General features: G+C 42.2%; 1 protein-coding gene across 3 annotated transcripts in view; it reads left to right on the top strand.

The window, feature by feature from the left end:
* Positions 1-25,401, top strand: part of tspan11 (tetraspanin 11) — a 78,581-nt gene that overhangs the window by 14,919 nt on the left and 38,261 nt on the right. For all 3 annotated transcript variants that reach the window (XR_009645688.1, XR_009645687.1, XM_060839262.1), the window contains exons 2-4: positions 747-842; positions 8,119-8,310; positions 22,280-22,354. Coding sequence is in view for 1 of the 3 variants with exons in the window: in XM_060839262.1 (XP_060695245.1) it covers positions 753-842; positions 8,119-8,310; positions 22,280-22,354 (357 nt within the window). In the remaining 2 variants the exon portion in view is untranslated. The remainder of the gene's footprint in view (positions 1-746; positions 843-8,118; positions 8,311-22,279; positions 22,355-25,401) is intronic.

Below are 25,401 nucleotides of genomic sequence, written 5' to 3'. Positions count from 1 at the left end.
TCTGCAGTACCCATCTTTGCCTATACAGGACGGCATGTTCAGTTATTGGGGACAGAATGTTCCATTACTGGGTTAATGGGACTGAATGTTCACTTATTGGGATGCTGAGAAGTGTTAAACAGTTAACTCTATATTTGTTTGGAATGATGTGTGAGAAAAGATGATTAATCTTGTATTTTTTTCTCAGTTGAAACGAGGAAAGTAAGTGGAGATATGGTTAGAAAGGTTTTAAATTTGGAATGATATGGGCAGGCTGGACCCAAGTACAAATTTCTATCCCATTCAAAATTTAAACATAAGGAATCGCACTTCAAATGAAAGGTAATAAAAGCAAAGAGAAAAATATAGGCAGATCCTTTTTTACTATAAGTACGGAGTATGTAGAACAGAGTACAGGAACACAGAAGTGGTGGGATGCATCGATTAACCTTAACCATGGATTCATGTTAATTAGAAGTACAACAGGGCTTAGAAGAGGTAAAGGGAATATTTAGATAGGACTGAAGATCTCTTGTCTTAAACAATTACCATGGAGCTCCATTGCATGCAGGAGGAAAGGGAAATTGAAGTTGAATAGTTAACTAATCCAAAAATTACAAAACTGATAACGATTTTAATAAACCTGTTGATAACTGGGACAAAAAAACAATATTAGGGGACATCCATTTCATCAAAATGGGAACATTTCTTGTTGGTTCTGTTTGAATAATGTGTTGATTTGTGATGTTTCTTTGTCTGTGTTTCAGTGAAAGATGATGACAGAAAAATGCAAAGAGGATTCAGAGGACTGTCTAACCATCTGCTTAAAGTACCTGCTGTTTGTTTATAATTTCTTCTTCTGGGTAAGTGTGCTGATAATTGCTGAGTAAGGTGGCTGGACATGTTCTCACAGACATTTCACAGAATGAAGAAGTTAATGATGATGATGTACATGAAGCTGTAACTCTGACATTGACATTGAGACTTAAAGTGCGGAAGACTACCTGAGAGCTATTACCAGTGTTCGGTGCATTCAAGTGTAAATAAAAAGAGCATTGGAACTCCTGAAAGTCAGACAATAATCATTGGTAGGTAAGAGAGGTGGTGGCATGGAGAGAGGCTAATGTCTCTGGGGGCAAGAGTTCAAATCCCACCATGACAGCTGCTGCAGGTTTTATTTCAGATTCAATAAATAAATCTGGCATTGAACATTAGTCTGAGTAACATTGGTGTGGCAAATATTATCTATCAAGCAGTCTGGTTCATCAATTTCCTATAGGGAAGGAAATCTGTGGTCCTTACCTGGTCTGGCTTACAGATGACTCCAAACCCACAGCAATACAGTGAACTGTTAACTGCCCTCTGAGTTGCTCAGTTCCAGGCCAGTTAAGGATGGGCAATAACCACTGACCTCGCCAGTGACATCCACAGCCATCAAAACAAAAAGGAGAAAACTGAAGGAACTGTGGATGTTGTAAATCAGGACCAAAAAGCAGAAATTGCTGGAAAAGCTCAGCAGGTCTGGTGACCCGGAATGTTAACTCTGATTTTTCTTCACAGATGCTGCCAGACCTGCTGAGCTTCTCCAGCAATTTCGATGGCGTAAACTAACAGCCATCTTCTAAGGTGCTGCTCGGATGTTGTAAAGGTGGAGAGACCAGGGGCCTGGAATGGTACTGAGGAAGAATATTGCTTTCGCTCCCTTTCAGCAGGAAGACTTGAGACGTAAAAGCACCAGATTTGGGTGTGAGATAATTAATAGGGTTTGTTATTCAAAGACATATGGTGCTGAAGAAATGATTCATATAGAAGGCAGACAGATGGAGGCAGAGAATGCTTAAGGTATCAAATGAGTATTTTGCATCTGCCCGCAGTATCGAAAATGCCACAGTCAATATCACAGTAAAGAAAAGGAGGCAGTAACGATATTGGATTGAAAAAGAATAGAAAAAGGAAAACCTGAATATTGCTGAAGAGAGAGAGAAAAAGACATGTTACTGAAGCTTTTCATCCTGCACTCTCCAAGACAAATGCAACAATGTCAAATTTCAAATAATCACAACAATTTATACCAAAAGCGAAAGACTGCTCACGGGTTAAGCAAGTTAACTATGGCGGATGGCAACAACTATGGGAAACTATTGGCTCCCTAAGCTCCTGGGTAATTCACAAATGAAGCAACATGTTCATTTTTTATTTTGAGCAAATGGGTCACTGTACATGTCACATGCAAAGCACTCAGGATTGTTCAGCAAGTGCTTCCCAATCACAGAATTACACTTATTGTAGACGTGTTGTCTTGACATTTTCAAGTGTGGGCTGGTTGAGTATGTTTAGTACTCTGTCTGTAACAAACTACTCAAGGAACATGATGTTTCACTCAACCAGCCAATCGTTGGGATGTACAGCCTATGCACCTAGCATTTCACTCCTTCTGAAATCCATAGCAATCGTGTGGTAGGCAGAAAATCTTTTTTTCTTGGATTAACAGCAGCATCCGGTTAGCAGAAAACGCAACCCATGTAGCCAATGCAGGGCAGCTCACTTAACCTATTGCTCAAATATTTGAGACACTTTATCTGTCCTGGATACTTTCAGCTACTGGATGTTTTTCAGGTGCAACTGTGGTTGACAGGAAGTTACTTAATGCCAGCGTTCACAGGCAAATTTACCTGATCTGGGTGGAATGTCAGGGAAAAAAGGCAGAAAGTGGAGACGGTCAGTATATTGTTCCCATCTTTTTGGGTATGGGAATGATGCAAAGAGCTAGACCATTGCAAATTTTATAGCCTTATTTAAAGAAAAGGGGGAAATAAAACTGAGAGCTATATGCCAATCAGCCTAATACTGGTGATTGAGGAAGATTTAGAGACAATAATCTGAGAAAATACTAGTGGTAAGTTGGAAAATATGGGCCACTAATTGGAAGTCAGAAAGTTGAAAACATGTTTGACTAATTTGACTGAATTCAACTCTTGGTAAAATCAGAGACTTGATGAAGATATTGGAATTGATGTGTTGGACGACTTTGGATAAAATATTAAACAATTGATGTATGAGCAAAATTAAAGCCCGCATAATCAGTAGGAAAATGGCAGAGTGGTAGAGACACGATGGTTAAGAGGGTGTTTAGCATGCTTGCCTCCATTACTCAGACCTTTGAGTATAGGGGTTGGTACATTATGGTGAGGTTCTACAGGACATTGGTGAGGCCTGTTGTAGAGTTCTGTGTCCAGTTCTGGTTGCCCTATTGTTGGAAGGATTCTGTTAAGCTGGAGAGGGTTCAGAAGAGACAAAAAAAGAAAATGCTGGAAAATCTCAGCAGGTCTGGCAGCATCTGTAAGGAGAGAAAAGATCGAGTCTAACTGATCCTTTGTCAAAGCTGCATTTTCTCTTTTGGTTTCAGATTCCAGCATCTGCAGTAATTTGCTTTTATCCAGGATTCAGAAGAGATTTACCAGGATGTTGCTGGGAATGGAAGGTTTGAGTTATAAGGAGAAAGTGAGGACTGCAGGTGCTGGAGATCAGAGTCAAGAGTGTGGTGCTGGAAAAGCACAGCAGGTCAGGCAACATCCGTTTGCGTTGGGGGGGGGGTTCAAGGGCGGTGGTGTGTGAAGTGGAGGAGATGTGCAGGAAGCATCATCAACCACGTGGGAAGCCATATTGTGATCGAGGAAGAAGGAGACCACCTGGGACTTACTGAGGTGGAATTGGTCATCCTGGGAACAGACACAGTGGAGGTGGAGGAATTGGGAATAAGGAATGGCGTTTTTACAGGAGGTTGGGTGGAAGGATGTGTAGTCTAGGTAGCTGTGGGAGTCAGTGGGCTTGTAGTATATGTCTGTGGTTAGTTGGTTGCCAGAGATGTTGATGGAGAGGTCAGGACGGGGAGGGAAGCTACTGAGAATTTGAGGTCAGGGTGGAAGGTGTTGGTAAAGTTGATGAACTGTTCAACCTCCTTGTGGGAGCACGAGGCAGCACTGATACAGTCATCAATGTAATGGAGGAACAGGTGGGGGGGGAGTGGTGCTGGTGTAACTGCAGATAAGGAGAGGCTAGATGGGCTGGGACCTTTTCAATGGAATGTAGGAGGTTGAGGGATGACCTTATAAAGGTTTTTAAAATCATGACAGGTACAGACAAAGTGAATAGCAGGTGTTTTTCTTCTATGGTGGGGATTTTGATTCGAGAGGGCACATTTTTAAGGTGAGAGGAGAAAGGTTTTGAAAAGACAGGTGGGACTAATTTTTTTTTACACAGTGTGAGTCATATGTGGACTGAGCTTCCAGAAGAACTGGTGGATGCAGGTATAGTTATAACATTTAAAAGTCATTTAACTAAATACGTAAATTTAAATTGTTTGGAGGGATATGGGCCAAGTGCAGGCAGGTGGGACTAATTTAGTTTGGGATTATGGTCAGCGTGGACTGGTTGGACCGAAGGGTCCGTTTCCATTCTGTGTGACTCTGGGATGCTATGAAATTGGCTAAAAGATAAAATGCTGATAACAGTGATATACAGAAGAAAAGTAGGAAACGCTGGGAATTCTCAGCAGTTTTGCCAGCTTGTGTGTAGTGAGAAAACAGAATTAATATTTCAGGCTGATGGCTTTTTATTAGGACAAGATGAGTATTTCCTGCGTTTCTGTTTGCTTTTGAATTTCCAGCATCTTTTGAAACTGCAGTGAATATTTGACAATCATACTAGAGCAGAGCACAAACCTCCTGTGTTCCCCAGGAGTCAGAATTAGGTATTTGTTTGGATATAGTTCAATGATTATAGATTAGTCTGTTCCACCATTCAAAATCATCATGGCTGACCATCCAACTTTCTCGCTATACCTTTTAATCCTAAGAGCTATATTTACATCATTCTTGACAATCTTTTCAAAAAGAAGCAAGATAAAATGAATGGCACACTTTGACATGGGGGTTCACACACTATGAAATGGGGGTTCTCAGACAGACGGATAAAGGGATGTGGAATATAGTCTTAACTCCTCAAGGATGGCAGGGCAGGTTGAGAAGACAGTTTAAAAAGCATGTGGGATCATTAGGTTTATTAATAGAAACATCAGTGCAAAAAAGTTATGGCAAATTTGTACATAACATTGGTAAGGTTTCAGCTGGTGCATTGTGTCTGAATTTGATTCCTCCCTTTTCAGGAATGATTATGAGGGTGCAAAAGAAATTTACTAGAAAGGTGTCAGGTATGTAGGTCATTGAAACATCATAAACATTTCAGAGAAAATAGCCAAGAAGGCTAATGGAATGCCTGTATATCTAGACTAGAAATGGGTTGAAGTTATATGTGTCAGTTATACCCTGTGTAAAGTTCTGGGCACTACGTCTTATGATTGGTATGTTGGCTTTGAAAGGAGGTGAAGCACAGATTTACCAGAATGGTACCAAGAATTAAAAGATTACAGTTTGAGGGCAAAAGGTGCATAATGTAGGTTTGTACTTTATTGAGTTTACCTCGGGCTACATTGCTATCAGAGATTATACAGAGCAGGATTGTATTACATAGAATTTAGAAGATTAAGGAATTATCTTGAAGGAAGTTTCCAAGATATTAAGAGGAACAGACATGATAGCTAGAGAGAAATTATTGCCCCTTGTTGAGGAGACAGGGCACAGTCTAAAAATTGGAACCAGACCTTACAGTGAAATTAAATAACACACATCTAAATTCAAAAGAGTGATAAATCTGTGGAACTCTCATCTGAAGATGGCAAACAATTGCTAATGTTAAAACTAAAAATGAAAGGGTTCAGTTTTCCAAAGATATTGTGGAATACTGGGCAAAGATTGGTACATGGATCATCCCGAAGGTGCAGAATGGCCCCTTCCTGTTCCTCTGTAAAGGCACTTCGGGAAAACTGTAGAAGCAGATTTACTTTCTCCTGATCGATGAAAGTGAAGGGGATATTTGTTAGAGATGTTCAAAATCAAGAAGGGTTTTGATTTTGTAAAGCAGTTCCAGTGACAGAGGGTGGTAACCTGAGGGCCTCCAGATTTCAGATAATTGGTAAAAGAACCAGAGGCGAGTGGAGAAGATTGTCATTCTGCATAGCGTGTTCTTTGATCTGGAATAAACAGCCTGAAGCATGTGCAAGCAGATACAATAATAGCTTGCAAAAGATAATTTGAGAAAAATAAGTTACAGGTTGGAGAAGCCAATTTTAAAAACAAAACTATGTGAGTAAGATTGTTGTGTGCAGTTTTGTTTTGTGACATCGGGCTGCATTCCAACATTAATCGCAATGCCTGAGATTCTTCTTTCATCGCGCCAGAGGGTACGGAGGTGATTTATGAGAATGTTGCCAGGAATGGAGATTTATAGAAGTTAATTGTTGATAAATTAATAAGAATCAGAACAAGAGTGGAAACTTTAAACATGTGTAGCATCCTTTTAAAGCAAATTTATTATCTTGTGGGAGTTGTCAGCAATGTCAGCATTTCCTTCCCATCCCTAATTACCCCTTGCATTGAGATGCCTGTTCAGCCATTTCAAAGGGCAATTAACAATCAATCATATTGGTATGTGGTCTGGAGTCACATGTAGGCCAAGTCAAGTAACAGTGACCAATTTCCTTCCCTAAAAGACACTTAGGGAATTAGGTGGGTTTTTATGCATCAGAGTCATCATCATCCAGACTTTGTTACTTGAATTGAATTTATTGTCACGTGTACCAAGGCACAGTGAAACGCTTTGAATTTCAGTTCAGTCAGCCGCTGTGGCAAGACTTGAACCTGCAACCTCCCCCCCCTACTCCCCCAGCATCAACCTGACTGGTCTTGGGACGTGGCTATTATACCAACATCCTCGTTCAAGCATAGGTCATGGCTGAAGTCTGTGTCTGCTCAGGATGCTGGGTTGAGCTAGTTGAATTGTTCAGGGTAGCAAAACATGAGAGAAGATTTGATTGCTGTGTATAACATTACAGGAGACTGAGACAGGACGTTCTGCTGTTTTCCTTGTTGATTTCACATGGTCTGAACGGGTAGTAGAGGCAGAAACTCTCAAATACATTTCAAGATGTGCACATGTAATTTATAAGGCTACAGCTGGAAAGTGAGTTGAGGCAGGCCCTGACAGGGTGGGTGGAATGGCCTCCTTCTGTGCTGTGATTTTCTGTGATTTTCATGACAAATCTTTGAAGGGAAATATAAAGGGCTTTGGGGGAAGGCCAGTGGATTGAGACTAACCGGGTAGCTCCATTAGCTGATAGTGCCACAATGGACCTGCTCTGTATTATTCTATTCACTGGAATCTTAATCCGTCACATCCTAAAACATTGGCAGAAACAAACAAGAAATAAGAAAGGGCACGGAGTCTGCATGGCCCAGATAGTCAGTCATTTGTGACATTGAGTAGAAGTTGACTAAAGGGGTAGCAGAGACCACAAGCCACAGCCACATAAACAAGATGGTTCCCTTGGACTGGAACAGGTTTGATAGGAGTTTGTAAAGGACAGTCTGGTCTCCACTGGCTGGAAATGGCTGGGGCTTTTGGGGGAGTGCTGCCCAGGTAAAGAAAAGCTGCCTGCAGCCAATGACAGGAAGTTGGCCACAAATAGACTGGAGGTGCCATCCCATCTCAGAGAGTTGCCAGCTGATCAGAGGCCAACATCTCTGTGGTGCCAGCAGCCCCCACAAGGGGCGTGTAGGGATGGCATGCAAGATCCGAGGAGGCAAACAGCGTCTTGCCAGGGGCCAGTGAGGCTGGGCTTTCAGAAAACTTTGGGCCTGATACTCTGGGTAGTCATAGGTATTAGGAGCAACAATAGGCCCTTTGGTCCTTTGTGCCTGCTCCACCATTCTATATTATCATGGTTGATCCTTTACCTCAACACGATATTCCCACTTCCTCTCCATACCCCTTGATGCCTTTAATATTTAATAATTTATCAATCTCTTTCATTAATATATTCAATGATCCAGCCTCTGTAGTAGCAAATTCCACTGTTTGACCACCCTCTGAGTGAAGGAATGTTTTCGCACCTCAATTCTAAATATCCTGAGACCGTGACCCTTGATTCTAGTCTCACTGACTGGTGGCTGTGCAATGTTCCTCTGTTCACTGTGCCATAGATACACAAGTTTGTGTAATGGATATTTATTGATGTATCTCTAGATGGCGGGTGCTGGAGTGTTGACCATTGGAACTTGGACGTTGACTGAAAAAAGAGATTACTTGAGCCTTCTTCCATCCAGTACATTTGCTGTCTCTGCCGGTATTCTCATCTTCGCTGGTAGCCTGGTGCTGGTCACGGGATTCCTCGGTTGTTGTGCGGTTGTTCGAGAACAGCAGGCAGGTCTGGCAGCAGTAAGTACTCAACCCCTGGCACTGCAACAAAACACAAGATGCTTCTGAGAATCTGTGAAATGAAGACCCTGGTGCACTTTTCCAAAGTATTTTGCCTTTGAACCTTTCGACCCAGATTGAGGAGGAATACTTTCACTCAGAGAGTGATGAAACTTTGTAAATCTGCACCCACGACAAGTGGCAAGTAGCATTCATGGCACACATAGCCACACATAGCTAAGCAATGATCCTTCCACAAGAACCTAACCATTGTCTTTTGACATTCAGTGGCATTGCTATCACTGTAACATCCTGGAAGTGATTATTGACCAGAAACTGACCTGGAACTAGCCATTTAAATACAGTGACTATAAGAGCAAGTCAGAAGCTAGGCATCTTACTGAGAGTAACTCACCTCCTAACTCAGCAAAGTTTAGATCAGAGTAGTGCTGGAACAGCTCTATTCCTGATGAAGGGCTTTTGCCCGAAACATCAATTTTCCTGCTCCTTGGATGCTGCCTGACCTGCTGTGCTTTTCCAGCACCACTCTGATCTAAACTCTGGTTTCCAGCATCTGCAAGTCCCACTTTTGCCTCCTGACTCAGCAAACCCTGTCCACCATCTACAAAGGCACAGGAGTGTAATGGAATATTCCCCACTTGCCTGGATGAGTATAACTTCAACAGCACTCAGAAAGCTTGTCACCAACCAGGACGAAGCAGCCCGCTTGATTGGCACCACACCCAAGGCATTAGCTCCCTCCATCATCAGTGGTCAATGGCAGTAGTGTGTATACCTACAAGATGCAGAAATTCACCAAGGCTCCTTAGACAGCACCTTCCAAACCCATGACCACTTTCATTGAGAAGGACAAGGGCAGCAGATTCATGGGAACACCGCTACCTGCCAGTTTCCCTCCAAGCCAGTCACATTCATATATTGCTGTCACTGGGTCAAAATCCTGGAACTCTCTTCTTAAAGGCATGGTGAGTCTGCCTACACCAAATGGACTAATGTGGTTCAAGAAGACAGCTCACCACCTTCTCAAGGGCAATCAGGGATGGGTAATAAATGCTGGCCCAGCCAGTGATGCCACATCCCACAAATGCAGAAAAGAAACTCTGCAATTCTTTAGAGCCAGGTAAACGGTGAAAGAGGATAAAAAGGCAGTGTGTTCTGCTTCCCTGAGCTTCCAGTTGAAGTTCCAGGTGGAGAACCTGGAGGATTTCCATTTCTAAATCATTCCCCTAATTTCCATCTTGTATTCATTTGGTTATCGTTCACAAGGTTTTAAACTAATGTGGCTCGTAGTTCTCCTGTTCCAACCAACAGTCTGGGTTATTCAGAAATTTACAAGGAAATGTGAAGTATTTCTGGCTGCACAATCTCTCCCACACTCAATAGTGTTTGACTAACACCATGCATGTGTGTCTTGCACCATTTGTTACAAAAGTCAGTGAACTTAACTTGGTCTGCAAAATGTGCACATATAACAGGAATTTACAGTTGTTAGTAGCAAAGGAAGTGGAAATATCCATATTTTCCTCACACATTGCATCATTTTTCAATTAGTTCTTGGAAATTAGCATTTCTTTTCAGTGCCCTAATAATGTGGCACTGCAGACACAAATTAAGCCAAAGTAGATACAGACAGCAGGCTTCCCTCCCTGCGTGTAGTGTGGTTTACTCCTCCTTTGATTTCTCATGTTCTTGTTTGCCAGTCTTGATTGAAGATGTCAGGCTGAGATATTTTGATTCTTCATTTCCTTATTGATCACAGATTATGGGAAAAAAAATGCAATAAAGTAGATGTGATGAATCTTGGATCAGCCATGAATGAATGGCAGAGCTGGCTTGAGCTGCCAAACAGCCGACACTTATGGTCTTATAGATTGTGTTGATCTGTCGGGCCATTTTGAAAAGGAACTATTTTCTAAAGGAGCTCAGTGTACCATTAGTTGCTGATGAATAATTATCCAGCCATCTCTATCCCCACTCCCGTGCTCAGTTTGAAAGTTTCATACTGTCCATCAACCACTGGGACCAGAATCATTAAATTGGGCTCACCCTCCACACGAACCAAGCTGGAAATAGGAAATCCAAGGTTTCACAACTGGGGTGAAAAGTTCAAATAATTCAGCCACCAGTACAACTTTGTGGGGGCCTAAAGGTGATCTTTTACTCATTCAAAATACTATCTTGTCCAATGACTAAATATTTAAAAGCTTAAAACAGTAAAGATATGTTGGATCTGAAGTAGTGCATATCTTCAAGTAATAATCGATCTCACATATAAATTGACCCCAGATCTTTTCTTTTTCATTAATTCATGGGGTGTAGGAATTGCTTGAGATGTGGTGATAAGTTGCCTTCTTGAATTAATATAGGCACACCCATAACAGGAAGGGTGTTGCAGGATTTTCACACAATGACACTGAGGGGGATTAGTGATATATTTCCAAGTCAGGATGGTGAGTGGCCTTGAAGGAAATTTACAAGTGGTGTTATTCCCATATCCCTGCCATTGTCATTCCGGCTTATAGTGGTCCTGGGTTTGGAAGGTTCTGTCTCAAGCCCCCAGCTGCCCTCACTTTTCACATCCCTTATACTAGACTTGCAAGGAGAGTTGGTTGGGCCAATTCAATGAGTCTTTTTTTCACAATTGCTTGTTTCCCAATTAAACATTGGGAATACTAATGGATTTTCTGGAACAGTCATTACCTGTTCAAGTCAGCACCATTGACAGTAACAAGGGTTGGTGTCAAGGGCTTTTGCCTGAAATGTTGATTTTCCTGCTCCTCAGATGCTGCCTGACCTGCTGTGCTTTTCCAGCACCACTCTTACCTTGATGTCAACATCTACACTTCAGTGATTCCAAAGATCCAGAATAGACTCCATCCCCTCAATAGTATCACTTGCGTAAAGTTTGAACCTCCACAACCCCACAATTACCAACCCAGCCACTTTCTAGCCTAAATATTTGGCCTCAAAAGTCCAACTCAAATACAAGTACATTTTTTTTTCCTTTGCAGATAAAGGCCATTCAGCCTATCAAGTCTGCACCAACCCTCCAAAGAGCATCCCATCCAGGCCCAATGCCCCATCCTATGGCTGTAATCACCATGGCTAATCCACCTAGTTTGCACATCCCTGGACACTACAGGCAATTTAGCATGGCCAATCCACCTAACCTGCATGTCTTTGGACTGTGAGAGGAAACCGGAGCATCCGGAGGAACCCCACGCAGAAACGGGGAGAATGTACAAACTCCACACAGACAGACAGTTGCCTAGTGTTGGAATCAAATCTTGGTCCCTAGCACTATGTAGCAACAGTGCTAACCACTGGGCCGCCATGCCACCTCCGTGGTTAGGACTGCTGCCTCACAGCACCAAATCTCCACAGCATTAACCTGGGTCTCCAGATTACTAGTCCAGTGATATTACCACTGCATCACAGTTTTCTTATGATGAAATTTGACTATACATCAATGTGCCTATAGATCAATTAATACTTGACTACAAAATCTGAGAACACAGCTTTCTAATGGTTCTAATTTTAGTCTAGGAGAAAGTGAGGACTGCTGAGGCTGGAGATCAGAGTCAAAAAGTGTGATGCTGGAAAAGTGCAGCAGGTCAAGCAGCATCCAAGGAGCAGGAGAATTGACGTTTTGGCTATAAGCCCTTCAGCCTGATGAAACTCTGACTCTCCTGCTCCTTGGATGCTGCCTGACTGGCTGTGCTTTTCCTGCGCCACCCTTTCCGACTCTAGTTATAGAAAAGTACAACACAGAACAGGCCCTTTGGCCCACGATGTTGTGCCGAGGTTTAATCCTAATGTACAATATAGTAACTTAACCTACCCACCCCTCAACTCACTGCTATCCATGTGCATGTCCAGCAGTAGTTCAAATGTCCGTAATGACTCTGCTTCCACTACCACAGCTGGCAACACATTCCATGCATTCACAACTCTCTGCGTAAAGAACCTACCTCTGACGTCTCCTTTTTACCTTCCTCCTAATATCTTCAAACTATGACTTCTCGTACCAGTCAATCCTGCCCTGGGGAAAAGTTTGCGTAGTTTTAGTCTGCAAATTAATTTTTAACTGAATTTCAAGACTTGCTGGATTTAAATCAGAATTGACAAATTCTGGATTATCAGCCTGGTTTCTAATCAATGCTTTCATTTAGGTTTCAGTCCTTGTTTAGATTGTTTCACTTTGTCCAATATCCCTGACCAGTGTCTGTGATTGAACTTTGCTCGTACAAACTGGAAGATTTTCTCTTTTAAGACACCAACTGTTGGTGACAAATGTTGTTTGTAACAGTTGCAAATTCAACTGTAGGATAAAATGTTCTCTCACCTTCCTAACAGAGTGCCCCAACTGCCAAAGGACAATCTCAATACATTTCTTTTTCCCCAAGAAAAGAATCTGATTGGTTGTTTTGTGCTGAATTTCATTGAATCCTCCAAACTTTATTTGGGATCTTCTCAGCTGGATAGAGCAGATGTCTTCCCAGTCGGAATGAGTGGAGTTTTTAACTGGGGAGAGCTGGGGACACCCCCTATTACTCAAGCATGTTCCAATGACAAGATCTCCTGGGTGTTAATTTTGATCCAAATCAGCCAGTGAGAGAGACAAACAAAACATCATCTTTTGTGGATGGAGTTTATTAACTACTTAATCTTACAGATTCTTCCAGCCCCTAGTATTACAAATGCTCTATATATATATATATCTGTGCTCAGACAATTTATAGCAATCACCTGTTTCAGCTTAATGTAAATAATACTGGTTTAAAAAAAAGCAATATAATTGAGTAGACGTTAACACTGGGAAATCTAACTGTAAGATCTTTTGTTTTGGGTTTTGCAAATGTGGACTGATTGAGTATATTCTTCCCTCTATCCGCTATGAGCAATGTATATTGCTGCATTTGTTCTGAGCATGTTGGATGTGATTATATGGTTCAGCAGCATGTGTTAAATAATCCTGAGTGTGCTACTAGCTACACTGCAATGGTACAAGGTGCTGGTGAGACCACATCTGCAATACTGTGAGCAATTCTGATCCCCTTATTTAAGAAACGATATCATTTCATTGGAGGCAGTTCAGAGAGGTTTCACTCGGGTGATTCCTATTATGTAGGGACTGTCTTATGAGCAAAGGCTAAACGGGTTGGGATTCTGTTCGTTGGAATTTGGAAGAATGAGAGATGATCTCATTGAAATGCAGGATTCTTCAGGAGCTTTACAGGCTGAGAGAATGTCTCCCCTCATGAGACAGTCACAGTTCAGAGAGCATACTCTCAGAATAGAGGGGCACCAATTTAAAACTGAGATGAGGAGGAATTTCTTCTCTGAGGACTGAGAGTCTTTGGAACTCCATGCCCTATTTAAGGCTGAGATGTAAAGATTCTGATCAGTTGGGGAAGCAAGGATTACAGAGAAATGTCAGGAATGTGAGGAATGTTGCCATGTGAGCCATGAACCTAGTGAATGACAGACAATGTCATTGCCTAATGGTCTAACAATCAATTTAAGGGAATCAGTCAAGCTCGTGGTGTCATTAGATTACACTTACTGGAATTAACATTCTTTCATACACAGGAAAATGTTTTCCCTAAACAAAAGGAAAATGTTTAAGCTTTGTGCCTTTTTCTGAATTACCTGGTGACTTGGGAGCCTACAGTTCCCTATTGTTTTCTCAATGGTAATATATTCACCAAAGTTGCTTGTCAAACAATCATGCCTCTTTTCTTCTGCAGTGCAAATTGTTGTGATCATTTGAAATTTGCCATTCTTGCATTTGTCCTGTTGAAAAGCCTCAGTGACCCACATCTCTTTACAGTGAGGTTAAATTTCAGCATCCACTTCAATGTAGGCAAGCCTTGACCCTCTCCTGAAGAAGGGCTCATGCCCGAAACGTCGATTCTCCTGCTCCTTGGATGCTGCCTGCCCTGCTGCGCTTTTCTAGCAACACATTTTCAGCCCTCTCCATATTGTAGACTATCCCATCATCTCACTCAGGTAAATTTTGGAAATCATCCATCAGTTTTCACTTCTTGCTAGGTTTTTAACAAAATTCTTACTCTTTTGGTCACTCAACTAACTAACTGTGAAAGGAGACAGAATTTCTTTTCCATTAACTGTTCCCTGTCCCCAGTCTGCAATTTTCCCTTGTTGTTATTCAGTCCTAGCAAGCAGTAAGCTCACTTGCCACATCTGGCAAAATGTTCCACATCTGAAGCGTTAATTTGTTCAGTTGTGTTTTCGGCAATTCTTCTGTTTCGTTTTGGTTCCCGATTTTCTGCATTTTTCCGTTATCTTTCCTCAGCGGAGGAAGTGCATCTCAGTTCAGTGCTGTGTATGCAGGGGCGTTCTCTTCGGTACAGTGCTGCTTAAGCCTTTTCTCAGTGAGGTCTGAGCTCTGTTTATCCAAGTTATCCATCCAGAAACTGCCCTGTCAGAGACGCTGCGGATCAACATTATATGTTAAAGTCAATTTCTATTTCTGACTCTCTGGCTGTGCAACATGTCTTGAGATTGTCAGAATTCAACACAGCTGCTCAGGTCTGAAAATCGGCTTTATTTTGTCCAGTAGGAATTCCTATTCGGATTCCATTCAGATTCCAGACCGAATCTCTGGAATTCCCACTGTTTCTCTCTCTCCTCCTTTAAAATGATCCTTAGAAACTACCTTTGGACATCTGACTTAAAATCACCTACTTGACATGGTGTCAACCTTCGTTTGACAATGAAGTGACTTGGGATATTTCCATATGCAAAAGTAAAGATACAAAGAAAGTTGTTGTTGTACAGTTTAGGGGAGAGGGTGGCTTAACACTAATACGAGAGTACGGAGTGTACTAATAATTCCGGGATCAGGCTGAATGCTCTGTGGACATGGGTTCATATCCTACCAAGGCAAATGATTGAACTTAACTTCAAGTATTACTAATAAGAAGTAAGCCTCTGGTTTGGAAAGCTGATCTCAGTAATAATGACCAGGAAATTATAGTTGACTGTTATAAAAGCCCATCTGGCTCACTAATGTCCTTTTAGGGAAGGAAATCTGCCGTCCTTACCTGGTCTGGCCTACATGTGATCCAGACCCACAGTAAAGTGATGATTCTTAACTGTCCTCTGAAAAAGCCAATCAATTCAAGGGGAGTTAGGATGGCAACAAATGCCTACGTGCTATAAAATAAATGCACCAGAAAACAGATCGACAGTGGCTCAACAGAGAGTCGGCATGGACTCATTGGGCTGAATGGCCTCCTTCTCTGCCAACTAAACCGTGGGACATTGGTTTACCCATTTTCCCCTCACTGTGTTTCATGCTAACTCTAACATTTGATCCCGAGACTCCGTCCTTCCTGGATTCATTCAAATCTCAAACAATTAGAATTCAAACTCTGCAATTTAGGGAAATGTTAACTGAGGAGGGTGCTTGAATCGATATACAATGCTTTATCAGGTCAACACCATTTGCTGTAAAATGGAATGACACATTGATGAACACCATGTAACTTTCAGAGTTGCCTTTCAGCTATACTCATTTCTATTTGTGGCTCTTGTTCTCTCAGAGGCAGAGGATGTACAGCATGGAAATGGACCCTTCAGTCCAACTCGTCATGCCAACTAGATAGCCTAAATTAATCTAGCCCCATTTACCAGCATTTGACATATTTCCCTCCAAACCCTTCTTATTCATGGGCCCATTCAGATGCCTTTAACTGTTATAATTGTAAACAACCCCCCACCCCCCCACCCCCCGCTTTCCCTACCACCGTGTCCTCTGGCAGCTCATTCTGTAGAATCACCACCCACTGCATTAAAAAATCCCTAGGTCCCTTTTCAATGTTTCCCTTCTCACCTTAAATCTATGCCCTCTAGTTCTGGATTCCCCTACTCCAGTAAAAAGACCTTGGCTATTCACCCTATCCTTGCCCCTCATGACTTTATAAACATCTCAACCTCCGACCCTCCAGGCAAAATAGCCCCAGCCTATTCAGCCTCTCCCTATAGCTCAAACCCTCCATCCTGGCAACATCCTTGTAAACCATTCCTGCACCTTTTCAAGCTTAACAACATCTTTCCTATAGCAGGGAGACCAGAACTGAATGCAGTATTCCAAAGTAGCCTCCCCAGTGTCCTGTACAGCAACAACATGATCCTCTCTGTCACCTGTATTCAGGTTCACCACCCCAACTGAAATGCTTCACAAGAAAATTAAACTCAACGTTGCCAAGAGAAATGAGCAGTGACACCAGGCGAACCTTTGTTTCAGCTAATTATTGGCACCATCTGCTGTGGGCAGAAAGAAGCCAACTAAAATCAGCTGATTGCAAACATTGCAACAGTAAAAGGAATGGTTGAGTTTGAAAACTCAATAACCATTGTCTTAGAATTGAATGACATAGAAAGGATGAAAAGCTAGGAATTATCTACATGGCAAAGGTTGAAGCAGGAACTGGCTTGTCCTCTACATACATTTATTCACAATGTCCACAGCCACTGATTTACTGAGGACCTTTCCCTTCTACAGATGACTGTGCTAATTGGTGAAAACCCATTTTTGTTTTACATTTAAAAACAAAAGCTGCCCAACTGCCCAAATGACAAAAGAAGAATTTAGGGAGTTACATCAAAGTGGTGTTGGATGGGAAAGTAATGGCCACTATTCTGAAAAGCAGATTTGTTCTTAAATATGTGCCTGACTAACATCCAGTGACCTTAACCGCAGTTAGAGTATGCACCTCTGCAAATTTGATTGACACAGGATTGGAACGTGAACAATGTGGACGGCACGGTGGCACGGTGGTTAGCACTGCTGCCTCACAGCGCCAGAGACCCGGGTTCAATTCCTGACTCAGGCGACTGACTGTGTGGAGTTTGCACGTTCTCCCCGTGTCTGCGTGGGTTTCCTCCAGGTGCTCCGGTTTCCTCCCACAATCCAAAAATGTGCAGGTCAGGTGAATTGGCCATGCTAAATTGCCCGTAGTGTTAGGGGTAGGGGTATGGGTGGATTGCGCTTCGGTGAGTCGGTGTGGTCTTGTTGGGCTGAAGGGCCTGTTTTCACACTGTAAATAATCTAATCTAAAGACCATTTAGCCCATTGTGTCAGTGCTGGCTCCGTATACAGCTGTGCAGTTTATCCCACTCCTCTGCTCTTGCCCCACAGCCCTTCAATAATTTATCCGTCTCATTCCTGATCACATCATTTGCCGGGTAAAGAAAGTAAGTCTTCTTCACAATGTTTCTGGTTCTTTTGCCAATTACCTTAAATCTGTCTCCTCTGATTAGCGACTCTCCTGCTGTTCTGGAAGCTGTTTCTCCTTGTTTACTCAGCCCTTCCTGATTTTGAATGTCTCTATCAAATGACCTCTTCGCATTCTCAACTCCAAAGAGTACAAAGCAGCTATTCCATCTGCCTGAAATCCTGCATTTATGCTCCCATCCTAGTTAATGCAGAACCTCTCTAGGCCTTGACATTATTATAATAAAGTCTGGAGTAGTGCATTGTCATTATCTAGTTCCACTATTCCCTAGTCACAATACAAATGTAAACATTTTACCCTAGTTACTGATATGACCAATTATCTACATTAGTTTCAGAAGACAAAAATAACCTGTCATTCAGGTTTAGGTATGGTTAGGAAGTTTGCCGATGACACAAAAATTGGAGGTGTAATGGACAATAAAGAAGTAGAAGAAGCCTCAGTGTACAACGGGATTTTAATCAGATGGGCTAATGGGCTGAGGATTGGCAGATGGAGCTTAGTTTAGATAAATGTGAAGTGCTGCATTTTGGAAAGGCAAATCAGGGCACTTAAAGGTAAGGTCCTGAGGAGTGTTGCTGAACAAAGAGACCTTGAAGTTCAGGTTCATTGTTCCTTGAAAGTGCTGTCACAGGTAGATAGGATAGTGAAGAAGGCGTTTGGTAGGCTTTCCTTTATTGGTCAGTGCATTGAGTATAGGAGTTGAAGGTCATGGTGTGGATGTAGAGAACATTGCTTAGGCCATTTTGGAATATTGTGTGCAATTCTGGTCTCCCTCCTCTAAGAAGGATGTTGTGAAACTTGAAAGAGTTCAGGAAAGATTTACAAGGATTTTGCCAGGGTTGGACGGTTTGAGCTATAGGGAGAGGCTGACTAAGCTGGGGCTATTTTCCCGGGAGTGTCAGAGGCTGAGGGGAGACCTTATAGATGTTTATAAAATCATGGGGTATGGATAGAGTAAATAAACAAAGTATTTTCCATGGAGTGGGGAGTCCAGAACTAGACAGCATAGGTTTAGGGTGAGAGGGGAAAGGTTTAAAAGGAAACTAAAGGGCAATTTTCACACATAGAGTGTGGTGCATGTATGGAATGAGCTGCCAGAGGAAATGGTGGAGGCTGGTAAAATTACATCATTTAAAAGGCATCTGGATGGGTATATGAATAGGAAGTGAGTAGAGGAATATGGGCCATGTGCTGGCAAATGGGACTAGATTAATTTAGGATATCTGGTCAGCATGATTGATTCGGACCGACGGGTCTATTTCCGTTTTCTATGACTCCATGATTCTTGAATAAACAACAGAATTAATGATTTATTATAAAAACAACACTTATTTAACATAAATGCAAAGCTGATTAACAATTTGAAATATGAAATTAGAAATATTGTCCCTTCCAAACAACTTAAAATGTAGACACGTACACTGATTACAAACTTTCTCAGCACAGAATGACTTTAAAAAATATATTTGGCCAAATAATTGTAAATTTTTAATGAAAGAAGGGAACATTGAAATGTTCCGAATGACTTTCAATCCAGCAGGTGGAAATGCAGACTGGTGCCATGAGACTCATGGTTTGTCACTTGGATCACTTCAGAAGCACTTCATTCATTAGGATTTGATGATTTGGAGGTGCTGGTTTTGGACTGGGGTGTACATTTAATAGAAGATAATGAGAAGGAGTCTTGCAGAAGCTTTTCAGGAGAATTGCTGCATTAGGTCTTTACCTCCTGTACTGGATTTTTGAAAGGATCTCTCTAAAGGTTAGGAAAGGCTGAGTTGGATAACTTCTCTCTTAGAATGCTTCACCCAACTTGTCTTATGGAGTCATAGAGTCACACAGCACAGACCCTTTGGTCCAATTCATCCATGCTGACTAAGCTTCCCAAATTTAAACTAATCCTATTTATTTGCATTTGACTCATATCCCTTTCAACCTTTCTTATTCATGTACCTATTCTGGGCAGCACAGTTGCTTAGTGGTTAGCATTACTGGCCTTGCTGGTAACATCCACATCCCATGTATGAATAAAGACAAACCAAGACACATGACATTTCTGTAAAAGGTTCTTTAACCCTCTGGCTTTTTTAAATGTCCTTTTTTGAAAGAAGTCTAAATTTTCCTTTCATTAATCTTTATTTTCAAAAGAACAAATCCTTGTACCTCCACAAAGTGAACAAATTTTTACAATCCCGTTAAACATGAGGTCCCCAAACGAATATATTGCTAGTGAAAGTAACTTCGTAACAAAATCCTTCCTGAGGTGTGGTGCTCAAAATTGGACTCAAGGCTCCAACCAAGGCTAAAGCTCAGCACTACATCCTTGCTTTTGTAATATATGCTTCTATTGATAAAGGTTCCCATTTGCTTTATTTCACTGCATTTTCAAATTGTCCTGCTACTATTAATGGTTTGTATTTGTGCATCCTCAGGTGTCTCTATCCTGTCCCCTCTTTAAAATTAAATGAGTTATTTTACATTGTCATTCCTCCTTCCAAGGTGAATTACTTCACAGTTCTCTGTGTTAAATGTTGTCTGTTGTGCAGGCTCCCATTCCATTATCTTACGGTGAGCCGATCTGCATGATTAACTGTCCATCTATGAGCTGACTGGGGTCACTGTGAGGATCTGCTCAGCAGTGGAGAGGCCTCACGCTAAGACCCACACCCAGGCACAGGCAGGCCAAAGCCTGACCTGGAAGTGCCGATAAAGCCTCATGACCTTTTTGGGATTGCAGGCCTTCTGATTGGGCCTGAAGCTTCAGGGACATTTTTAAAACTTGGTTCACAAGATCTAAGGGACAACATTTTCACCCAGAGGGTGGTGCATCTATGGAATGAGCTGCCAGAGGAAATGGTGGAAGCTGGTACAATTACAACATTTAAAAGGCATCTGGATGGGTATATGAATAGGAAGGGTTTAGAGGGATATGGGAGAAAGTGAGGACTGCAGTTGCTGGAGATCAGAGTCAAGGGTGTGGTGCTGGAAAAGCACAGCCAGTCAGGCAGCATCTGAGGAGCAGGAGAATCGACGTTTTGAGCATAAGCTCTTCATGCTGGTAAATGGGACTAGATTAGGTCAGGATATCTGGTTGGCTTGGACAAGCTGGTCCGAAGGGTCTGTTTCCATGCTGTATATCTCTATGACTCTACGTAGGTGTTGCCAGAAGCCATCCCTAATTGCTCAGACGCTTGTGAATGCAGAGTCAGCCTGATAAATGGCTGCCTCTCAGATGATCTCAGGGAAAGTGACAATCTGAGCTCAGGACTTGGAAATGATGGGAACTCCCTTCTTATAGCCCAAAAGCAGAAGATTCTGCCCATTGCTTCATTGTGGAACAGTTCAGTACTTTGTACTGAAATGATAGAATCCATGGTTTGAAAGCTTGTACATTTTGTCTCGACTTAATTGGCAAGTTTTGTTTGCACCAATAACCATGCCCCATTGTTTCTTAAGCTGTCCCAAAATGTACAAAATCCAAACGGGACCACCTAAAGCATCAATTTAAAAAAATAGAAATTGCTGGAAAAACTCAGCAGGTCTGGCAGCATCTGTGGAGAGAAAGCAGAGTTAACGTTTAAGGTCCAGTGACCATTCTTCACACAAAGCATCAATTTACCTGAATAGCTGTAATTCTGGCCAAACACTATTCACACTAAACTTCACCACTAATGGAAAATGCCTCTATTCTAACATGTTTAATTTTTACAAATGATCTGTGACTCTAAAGGGTGAAGAAAGAAAGGATCTACCACTAGTTGATTTAAACTATACCCATTTTAAACCCCTAACTATATACACATGCGCTCACATTCAACACAGACAGAAGACAAGTTTGATACATGTTACGGTGGAAAGGAACAGAGCCAGGGTAAGCAAAATTCCAAAGCTCTTGGCGAATCATGAGCTTCATTATTGAGGTCCCACACTATCAGTTGGCCAATCAGTCGCTGGGAACTCAGGCTTAGGGTTTTAAACAATGAGATGGTATGTGCTTTTCTGTCATGCATCGTGGGAAAGGCAGGTGAGGGGTGCAGAGGCAAGGGCCAGGGGTGTGATGTTTGGCGAACACTCTCTCACCTTCAATTAGACCCAGGTTGGAGCAAATTCCACCCCGACAGGCTTGTTCTCCAGACCTCCTGGTTGGAAAATGAGAGATTCAGAGGCTACCCCTCTCCTCGTCATTTGTGCCTCCTGTAGCCCCCAAAGGCAAGCAGACTCCCCCGGTTCCTCTTGTGGGAAACTAACCACCATTATTGCAGGCCAGGGAGGCGGGAAGCAACTCAGTGACTTGAGTTAATTGTGTGGCCATTGGTTGACCACTTCATGGGTTGTCCATGGACCCTGTCACCCAGAGCTTCATTGCTGAAGAGGCAGGAAGGGTGAGGCAACTACCTCATGGGACCAACACACTCAGTTAATTTTTCTCTCACCACCTTCCCAGGAAGGGAACAATTGTTGAAAAGTAAGGAGTCCACTGTCAAAGCTTGGATTCCATTAAAGAAACTGTAAGTGTGAAAAAATTGACATTATTATTGTGAGGAATAAAACAATGCAATACAATAGTTGGGAACTCCAGTTTGACCCATTGGTGTAAGGTATGGCTATATTAAAGGTTGTGTAGAATGGACTACTTTTAATACAGAGGATGCTTTCACTAAAACGATTATGGTGATAATTGTTCTGTTTTACCTTTTCAGTACTTTTCCTTACTCCTGCTGATCTTCCTGACTGAGCTGGTGGCTGGAATTCTTGCTTGTGTTTACTACCAGCGGGTAAGGTTGAATCTGCTTTTGTAAAATGACCCGTATTGAAAGATGAGGAGAGTGGAATGTCTCAGTGAGGAGAAGGTGGTGGAGTGATACATTAAAGCTTGCATATGCTATATTGCAGACCATTACACCCGAGTTTAAGCAGGCAGTCACCATACAGCAAGTCCCTTGTCAAACTTGTAGGGCCTTTATGACAATAGGTTCCAGCATTTCCCCACTGACTGATGTCAATCAAACTGACCTGCAGTTCCCGATTCCTCTCTCCCTCAGCTTGTGCTAATAGTGTTACATTTTCCAACTTTTAGTCTGATGAGAGTGTTCCCCAAGCTTGGGAATGTTGGAAGATCCTAGCCAGCACCTCCAGCTATCATGTTTCAAACTCAGGAATGAACCTTAGATCTAAGTTGGCTTTCTTGCCTGGGAGTGATTTGAGGCTCTCAAGTTGTCAACAAATGATCAATTGAGGATCTCATCCCATACCTGCTGATATTCAGTCAGTAGTGAGGGGTGAGGGGTCATTGGGGGCTGTATACCATTTCAGCATGCTGCCAGCTGTACCCTCGAACCCACCCTAATGGCTTGTTTTTGGGTGGCGTTGGCTCCCTGTTTATTCAGCATGCTCTGCTGAACGTAGCCCACAGAGCAGACCCTTCCCACCCTATACAGCAACTCCCCTTGCAGCCCATACTTATAACCACACATAGCTCTTTCTTGGGCTCCCACCAAACTTGCTGATCCTAGGCCACCCACAGTCCCTGTAGTGGCCATGGCTCCTGATGGCGCTGCAGAGATCGAAGAAGAGCAGCTGAGTCATGAATTGGTAGGTGGCTCTTGGATCCAGGCTCCTCACAGGGTCACGCCTACTGTGTTATTGACAATCCCATCCAGACCTCCGGAATGGCAGCGTGGTGCTAGGGATGGTGGGGCTGGTGATGTGCACTGATTCTCCAACTGATGGGCCGGGCCACCATAATATGAATTACCTTCATCCCTTTCTGTAGCGTGACTGCAGCTGCTGGGTACCACCCTGTAGGTATTAACAAGGATTAGAGGACAGAATCCCAGAGATATATTCGAGTCATTATCTGTGAAGCTGTGCTCCTGAATTCCGTGCAACAAGGTAGCACTGTAGTTTTATTCAGCTTTTCTGTCATCTGAACATTGCACTCAGTAACTCTTAGATGGGGACCAGTGACTGAAGTAAAACTGATAGCATCAAAACAATGTTTTTTTATTTTAAGCCCTTTGAAACTCTTCAATAAGAAACTCAAAAGATGAGTGAGGCTATTTCTGGACGAATACGATTGCCTTGTGAAGTTAGCGGGAATGCCGAAGGTATTAAGTGAGGACTTTGCATCTGTCTTTAATGCAGAGGCTGATGTTGCTGCCAGTCAGAGTGGCCCTGTTGGATGGGATGAAATTAGGTGAAAGAGGAGGTGTGTGAACTGTTGGCAGGGCTCATAGTAGAAATGTCACTTGGTCCGAATGGAAAACATCCTCAGTTACTGAGAGACATAATCAAGGAAAGTACAGGGTACAATTCTACAATGCTTCATGAAAAATTTGAATGGAGCCAGATTACGACCCTACAAAGGGGAGAGGTGGACAATTACAAACCTAACTTTAGAGGTAATGTGAGTCAAAAATGCTGGAGAAATTCAGCAGGTCTGGTAGCATCTGTGGAGACAGAGAGACAGAGTTAACATTTCAGGGCAATGATCTTGTTACCCAAAAGCATCTTCAAACCTTTCACCCAGGTATGCTTCAACATGTGTGTCAGACAAGGAGTCAACTCAGACTTTAATTAAACAAACTTATGTTTATTTAACACTTTAGTACCATTATTCAATATAAAACATATACTTCTTACTTCATCAAGCTTAATTGCAACTTTACCTCACTTTAACTTAATTAACATTGACCTCCAACTTTAACTCTATAACTTTGGCTTGAAACAAATACGACCTCAATTCGAGTGAAGTTGCCAACTTTGCTGTCAGTGTAGATCTGGCCTTATGGTTCTTTGTCTCTCTCTGAAGATATCTTCAGGGCACTTACTTTGCAAATGTTGGTCTCAAATGATCACTCCTGCAAAATCCTTTGTGCTGGTAACTTTTAACCCAAAGTGTGCTCATTCTTCCAGAAACTTCTCCGACACTCAGCCAGTGAATTGACCAAACCTGATCACAGTGTTCAGTCCCAACTAATGGAGTTTACTGGTAAATAACTCCCAAATGTTTATACCAAGTCGTAAACAGTCACATACCATGGTCGATATAAGGTGCCAGTTTATCTAACAGACTAACACAAAACCTCTCACATTTAGTCAATACAGGAAACTGCAGGTTACAGGTTACAGGACAGGTCACAACATGTCCTGGCTGCAGTTTTAATTGAGGTCAGAGTTCAAGCTAACTTGACTAAAGTTCCCAGCATGCTTGATAATAGCTCTTAACCAGACTTGGAGCCACTTCTCCTGATTGCCAGATGACCACAAACTTTTATCAGAGTTTTAGAGATGGTATTCTGGAGCAGTATTCATTGGTAATTGGAGAAGTAATGGGTTAGTAAATTAATATTTTAAAAGGATATGTTGTACAAATATCTCGGTTGGTTTAGTCGATGAAATAGTGGAGAGGTTGGATGAGTGTCACATAATTGATGTGAGTACGGACTGTCAATGGCATTTGACATAGCATGTGGATGTGACACAGGCAAGTCCAGCAATTGTTGCCTGTTCCTAATTACTATGGACCTGAATGGTTTGCCAAACCAGTGCAGAAGGCAGTGAAGAATTGATCACAATTCTATGACATGTTGGTCAGCGTGGCTAAAAATGGCAGATTTCCAACGTCAATAATAACGTAGTGGCATTAGCAGTTGGAATTTTACCACAGCTGCAGCTGCTGTGTTTCTCCAGCACTTTCTGCTTTCATTACCTCTGGAGTCCACCTTGCAGAAAATTTAAAGCCAAGTTTTAAAGCGTAATGGAAGCAGGAATACAGTGTTATCTCAGGGAGAGAAAGAAGAGTTACTTTTCAGTTGGGAAA

The sequence above is a fragment of the Hemiscyllium ocellatum genome, chromosome 19 (assembly GCF_020745735.1).
Source record: "Hemiscyllium ocellatum isolate sHemOce1 chromosome 19, sHemOce1.pat.X.cur, whole genome shotgun sequence".
Taxonomy (NCBI): Eukaryota; Metazoa; Chordata; class Chondrichthyes; order Orectolobiformes; family Hemiscylliidae; genus Hemiscyllium; species Hemiscyllium ocellatum.
Note: the sequence above shows the minus strand (reverse complement) of the source record. Positions and strands in the feature narration are given on the sequence as shown.